Genomic DNA, 7332 nt, shown 5'->3' on the forward strand with positions numbered 1-7332 from the left:
CTGTTTCATAATGGTTAAACAATTTTTTTTCTGCCTCTGTTAATTATTCAGGACTATCTTGTATTACCCTACAGTTAGGGTTAAGTTAATTTCCTGAGACCCAAAGTAAAAATTCTGTTTTCACAATTTGAGCAGAACATCAATCAAGTAAAGTTATTTTTTTTTATGTCCTCTAGTCAGGACCGGGGGACCCAGAAGGTTAAGTTAGGTTAGTTTTATAAAAATCCTGAAATAAATAGTTTAAAAATAAATTGTTCTTCCATATGAAACAGTTTGGAAACGAATCATGTGGCCACCAAATTTTCGGCGAAAAACAAAAGAATCCTCTGTTTGTAAATGATTACTTAAACTCTCACTGAGACATAAAAACATTTAATAAACTATCCCTCATTCTGCTTCAGCGTCTTGATGTTTGTCCTTCTTCTTCTTCTTTTTCTTCTCCTTACGTACTTCTCCGTCTCCCTCTACTTCCATCGTAGTGTCGGCAGCTGTAGTCTCACCTTCTGCAGTCTCATCTAAGTCACGCTTCTTCTTCTTTTTCTTTTTCTCAGATTTAATTTCAATGGAGTTATTTGTGTCGTCCGCATTTGCCGTGCTGGCTGTACGCTTCCTGCTTCCATCCTCTGCTTCTTCTGCGGCACCATTTGCATCAGTCTTAGGCTTACCCTTATTGTAATCCTTGTAGCTGTTTAGCCACTCCGCAGGCGTGTTTTCATTAGGTTTGCCGAATTTATCTAACTTTCCTTGTTGAATCAGGGTCTTCTTCTGTGACGCCTTTGGTCCTAAGCCCCATTTTCGTGGATAGGTATCTCTTTCCATGATAACCCGTTTCAATTTAGCAGCGACTCCATGATCACAAGATGCCATTGTCGAAGTTGTCATTAGTGCAACAGCCAACGCTATTGCCTCTCCCTTTGTTGTCACGATAACAATTTCTTGATCAATTTCTATACCATCTTCGTATCTTAGAATACCAGGTAGGAGGACTTTAGCACCATAGCAGATGGCATTGACTGCACTGTCTTTTACGAAGATCCTCTTGTGCGCTATTAATAGACCTTCAAGAGGGTTAATAACCCTACGCAGGTAAGTTTCGTCTTTGTGATTTTCATAAGCCCATTGAGCGTCTAGGATATCATGCATCGTCACCATGCCTTCTTTCTCTCCTTGGATACCGGATCTGACTCTTCTAAGCTCAATCATTTGACCACCGACTCCAAGCATAAGCCCAAGATGTACACACATGGTTCTGATGTACGAACCAGCCTCACAGCTGACCCAGAAGACACCAATGTTGCGTTCTGCATCAAAATCAAGGAGTTTGCTGTCATACACGGAACGGACACGAAGTTGACGTTTCACAGCCGATATTAGCGGTGGCCTTTGGAACAATGCACCTCGCAGCTTTTCTAGACCTTGTGTGACTTTTTTGATGCTCTCCACAGCAGAATGCAGACTGAAAACTGCCACATACTCCTTACCAGCGTTTTGTTGAGACTTTACTAACCTTGTTGCTCTGTCCACACAAACGATAAGACAGCCTGTCACCTTGGGATCGAGCGTGCCAGAGTGACCGGTTTTTTCTACTTTCAGGATCCGTTTTATCCAGGAAACCACCTCGTGGGAGCTCGGGTTGCTCGGTTTGTCGACGTTGATGAAGCCAGACTTCACGTAATCGGCGATGGGTCGTTTTAATGGCGAGTTTCCGAAAGGCAATGGCGTGTAGTGGTTAGTACGCACATTGAGTCGGTCGAAGTTTTTTAACAACAAAGGCCAGTAAGCAGTGTCCAGCTTCTTGACACTTTCCGAGGGCTCGATCTTGAAGTCTCCGAGCTTCTGAAACGCGCCCAACGACACACCATCCTTGTTTTTCTTCTTCTTTTTCTCAGATAAAACTTCCGCACCGGGTTGCAATACTTCCGTCATTTTCGATGAATTATGTATGCGCGTTTGTTTTTCACGCGCAAAGCGTCTTGGCACACTTATATAAGTGAAATACGTTGATTATTTGGAGCACTTGCGTCGTTCACTGATTAAAACGCACACAATAACCCAACACGTGCTATATTTTTGGGTTAGAGGTTAGCTTCGGAAATGTTTTTCGGCCAAATAATGAAGCAAGGCAGTCAGGCAGGCAAGGCACTTTTTGAGTATGGCAACATTTTTATTTTTCTTTTCCAGAAAGCGTTCGTCACAAAATTAATAAAATAAAATACAACTTGGGTATAATTTTAAAGAGCAAAATAGAAAAACTCATATTTGTTATTAAATTAGTATTAGGGTTCGTGTAATTAAGTACCAGAAAAAATAGCAATGAACGTACCTATTTTTTTAGTAATACCAGGGTAATAATAAAACGCTAAGTTAATGATTATTTTAAAACGTATTCGTTTGACATAAATTGATATGTTAAATGCTGGACTATCAATTATTATTATGCAAGGTGTCTGTGTAATTTTTAATTTAAATGATTTCCTTAAAAGCCATTATCTTTTTATCGTTATTATTTAAATTATCAGGCAGACAGTTGGAAGCAACTAGAGGTGAGACGTATTTACTGGAATAGGTTTTTGAATAGGTTTTGGCTAGGACGCGTGAGTACGCGTTCCGGCCCGCGATTCTTTTAGCGTACGAGTATTTAGGAGTACGGCGTCTGACAACGTTCCGCCAACTTGAAAACAAGCTTTTATGTACACTTTTTAATTGAAAAATTTATAAAAATTGCAAAATTTATAAAAGTATGAAGGGAAAGGGTTTTAGTCGGTATTTAATACAAGTTAAAATTTAAAAAAAATATGAAGTGTGAAGACTGAAATGTGACGTGGAATTCACGGGAATCATTTTGTTTACGCAATGAGTCAATTGAGTTAAGTACTCGTAGATACTCGTGGACCTAGTCTTTGGATCTAGTCTTTTTGTGGACGCGTACTCGCAAGACTCAGTCCGCGTTTTGCCTAGTATACGTCTCACCTCTAGAGCAACTAATAGGTGACTGAGGGGCTACTACGAAATTCCGAAGTTCGTATCGCACCGTCAAATGAAAAGCGTTAGCGGGACGGCAACATACGAAGTTGGAGTTTCGCAATTCGTAGTATAGGGCTTGTTCCTTGGTCTAGTATTATTTCTACTGCTAATGTGTGGGTGTAGGTTTTTAAGTATGAAATAAAAAATAAATTACATAAAATTTTACTACATTATGAACTATGTATTACTGTTTGTTTTTTATAGGTAAATACAATTTATTTAAACAAACTCATTCATTATTGTAATGAATTGTACAATTGAAGTAAAATCTATCCTGAAATACGTACTTTGCTGTGATTGGTTTTGAATTTCAGCCATGAGAGTTCATCAAACCTAACTTATTTTTGTGATAAATATAAGAAAAATCTAAGGAAGTAAAATGTGACCTCAATTGAATTCTTTGTCCGACAGGAATAAGTTCATGTAGCGGCGTCGTGGCGTGGTTATTTCATCAAAATGGTATGGCAATATAAAAAAAAAACAAATGTCAAAATTCATTCATTGTCAGTCAAACAAATTGACATGGATGGATGTCACGCTTACGTATCGTATCGGCGTTTTATCTGAGTTTCGCAAAATAAATAAGTATTTTTAACACAAATACTCTAAAATGGCAGGCGTACTTTTCGAAGATATATTCAACGTGAAAGACATGGACCCAGAGGGCAAGAAATTCGACCGAGTGAGCAGATTACACTGCGAATCTGAGTCGTTTAAAATGGACCTGATTTTAGACATAAATTCTTGGATATATCCGATGGAGCTTGGTGACAAGTTCCGGCTGGTGCTGGCGACCACGTTACGGGAGAACGGGTATCCTGACGGCGGCGAGTGGAACCCGTTGGATACGGAGGGAAACCGCGCCGACAGTTTTGAATACGTGATGTCGGGGAAAGTTTATAGGTTAGTTTCGTGTTTATTTTTAATGTTGTTTTAACATCTTAGAAATGAGTAGCATCACTATCACGCAAATATTTCGGCGAATACATAATTTCATAGTTGATGAACTCTATACTAATCTCTACAGTCAAATGCTAAAATATTGTAACTATTCCAACCACTCAATAATACCACAGCCTTCAATTTCAAGGTAGGCAGCGCCTTGGGCTGGTGGCGCGCAGCTGCGGCGCGAGCTACCGCTGCCTAACCTGAATATGACCCAATGCGCACTACAAAATACAAAATATTGTATTGATCTCAATTTTTTTTTACATTTTACAAAGGTTGGGACCTCCCATTAAGCATAAAAATGCTTGTGTCAGGAGAGACCGCTCTTCCACAAGAATACTTGTGCATGACCAAATTACATGTGCATATTAAGCCACCAATTACACCAATGACATTAAAATAAGAGCCTGTAACTATTTTTTTTTCCCTTTTTTTTTTGAGGCTTTGAACATTCCAGGTGATCATGTCAGCATCATGGGTGCTCGCTCATTTTTCCTACGCAAGGGACATTTAAAAAATTGGTAAATGCAAATGGCTCTGTCAGATGCTGGCTCTGAGAGCCAACAATTGACCTGGCCATTGTGCATGGGGCCCAAACCCCCAAGTACCCTTCTCCTCAAATCTGAGTTCCGAGCACATTCCAACAACAAATGGGGTACCTATTTTTAAAGAGTGGAGTAAGTTCATGTTTTAACAGTTCACTGTCCATGAAGATTGGCCTACAACCTGTGAACAATACATTGCACAAATTAAATTCTAAATTTGCATTCATATATAGTGAGGAAACCTGCACAACCTGTGAAGAAATTCAGTGGCGCGTTTGAATTGGGAACTATGGCCCAAGCTCTCTCATTTTGAATGGAGGTCTGTTCTCAGCAGTGGGAGATAGTAGGCTTGGATAATGATAATGATGAATCTATTCTGATTTTGTCTCAGAGAATGTAACATATCATGTTACTTTGGGACAATAATAACCCAAGTCTAAACACGGTTGCAGGTGGTAGGACCTTGTGCAAGGTCCGCCCGGATTGCTACCACCATCTTGCTACCTAATCCTGCCGTGAAGCAGCAGTGCTTGAGAGTAAGACCGCCGGTGAAATTACTGGCACTTGAGGTATTCCATCTTAGGCGTCTAGGTTGGCAACGCATCTGCTATACCCTTGGTGTTGCAGATGTTTATGGGCGGTGGTGATCTCTTACCATCAGGTGACCCACTTGCTTGTTTGCCATCCAGTTGAATAAAAAAAAAAAGAAGGGCCGGCTGGCTTTTTTATTTTGTGTGATTAGAATACGGGGATGCGAACAACCTATGTACAAAATATTTTGCTTAAATGATGGTTTAAAGTTAAATAGTTTTCAGTTATTCACATTTAACCATCACGCAATCAACAACTTTTTTGTGTAATTTTGGATAAATTCTATGTTAAAACATGATCGAAACTAGTAACAAAAACGGTATATTACAAGTAATTAATTATGCACCATTGTAAAGCATTACAGTGGTGCATGGTTGCTTAGGACACAGGTCCATGCTAAATTTAAGGCCATTTTTTAATTTAAATCAGCAGAAGTTGTGGTTATTAAAACAAATGAGACTAGAATGTACTACCTACTTCCTTAGTTCCTGCACACAAGTTAATGTTACAAATATTACAGGATAGAAGGTGACGAGGCAGCCTTGGAGACAGCATCCCGGCTCGCAGCGTATGTATCCTTTGGAGGCCTGCTCATGAGGCTGCAAGGAGACGCTAACAATCTGCACGGATTCGAAGTTGACCAGCACATGTATTTGTTGATGAAGAAGCTGGCTTTCTGAATCATATCTATATGGACACTCACTGTGTTTAGCACCATTGATTAGCAGGGAGCGAAACTTTGATGCCGGTGACAGCCGTATGACGTCAAGCTCCATACAGTGTTTTTATCTAGATTATAGATAATCACTAACAACTTATTGGCCTCTTTGGTTTACGGGTATTGTGTGGGATGCACCTATGACTGGTTTTTTTGGGAGAGTGAAACAGCTTTTCTTTCTTCCAGGGTTGTCAGCCAGGTCCCAGGTCGGTCCAGTTGAGGAGATGAGCCCGGTGAGTCGACGACGCAAGACGCGGCAATGTTCCTACTTTTATAGGCGGGCTCATCCCCTCCACACTACCGACCTGTGTCCCCCCGATATCATCTTTATTGTAATAAAATCCTAACTTACATGACTGGCGTTATTATTGCGACGCAGCGTACGCTCTACCAAAACTACGATTACATACACATGCCCGTTTGCCACCGCGCGATGCACATAACCGAACCGTGGCTGATTTTTCCTCGCAAATCCCTGCCCCCCACCACCGGGGTATAAATACTCGCCCGGGATTCGCAAGTCGATCAGACTCGGTTAGCGCGGCGGCTTGGCGGACCGAATAGGCTTTGCTTACATTAAACTATGGCTAAAATTGTACTCTACTTAAAGCCTATTCGGACCGCCACGAAATGATAGACAATGAGGACTATAATTTATTTCAGGTTTACAATTAATCTCTTACAAATTTACATATCACACTTAAATATTGCAATGACTTAACTCTACGATACAAAATACGCGCGCGCGGGCCGCCTATCCAGTGCGCGTGCACTCGATAGCGTTGTCCGGAACAGATATTTTATTGACACTTGAGACGGCCAGTACTTTACTTATTTATAAAAACACCCTATATGCCAATTTGCGTCATAATGACGGCACCGGCATCAAAGTTTTGCTCCCTGTTGATTAGTTTAAATGTTATGTGAAATTTTAAAATACTTAGGGGCTGTTTCACCATCCATTGATTAGTGTTAAGTGACGGTTAAATGTGATGCCGTCTCTATTTGTTTTGTTCGAATAGACAGAGACGGCATCACATTTAACCGTCGGTTAACGCTAATCAATGGATGATGAAACAGCCCCTTAGTATCGGATTGCAGTAACCCAAAGTGGTTCTTAGCCTCCAAGGTTTTTTTTCTGTACTATTTGGATGAGCTAAGAATGGATCTTCTTTAAAAGTGTTTAATGCAGGCGCGGCCTTTTAATGTAAATCTTAGCAGATAAGAAAATTAGTTGTAAGATTAAATTGTATATTTTCAATTTGTATTTTTTATTTCCTACTGTATGTATGTTTACGACTTACGTCGGGGATGTTTAATTAAAATATTAATTATTATGTGCTCTTCATTTAGTGATATTAAGAAATAGTTGCAACGCTGCCACATTTCGTGAATGTGAGTAAAATGAACTATTAAAAACCTGTCAAGGTGCATGAGTAGTCATTCTTTAATTAAATTGAAAATTTAATTCACGCTGTTGCTCTATAGTTGTGGTAATGACTACAG

The 7332-nt window shown here is 39.9% G+C and overlaps 2 protein-coding genes across 2 annotated transcripts; one reads left to right on the plus strand and one right to left on the minus strand.

Annotated features, from left to right (window-relative positions):
• Window positions 1-356: 356 nt before the first annotated feature.
• On the minus strand, window positions 357-2129 carry LOC141442830 (H/ACA ribonucleoprotein complex subunit 4-like). The gene has a single exon (XM_074107954.1). The coding sequence runs from the start codon at window positions 1924-1926 to the stop codon at window positions 388-390; it is 1539 nt and encodes a 512-aa protein (XP_073964055.1). The 5' UTR covers window positions 1927-2129; the 3' UTR covers window positions 357-387.
• Window positions 2130-3495: 1366 nt separating this feature from the next.
• On the plus strand, window positions 3496-7087 carry LOC141442607 (DNA-directed RNA polymerases I, II, and III subunit RPABC3-like). The gene is made up of 2 exons (XM_074107625.1): window positions 3496-3927; window positions 5629-7087. Exons 1-2 carry the CDS (start codon window positions 3635-3637, stop codon window positions 5786-5788), a joined length of 453 nt encoding a protein of 150 aa, XP_073963726.1. The 5' UTR covers window positions 3496-3634; the 3' UTR covers window positions 5789-7087.
• The last annotated feature ends 245 nt before the right edge of the window (window positions 7088-7332 follow it).

Source organism: Choristoneura fumiferana, chromosome 26, assembly GCF_025370935.1.
Source record: "Choristoneura fumiferana chromosome 26, NRCan_CFum_1, whole genome shotgun sequence".
Lineage (NCBI taxonomy): Eukaryota > Metazoa > Arthropoda > Insecta > Lepidoptera > Tortricidae > Choristoneura > Choristoneura fumiferana.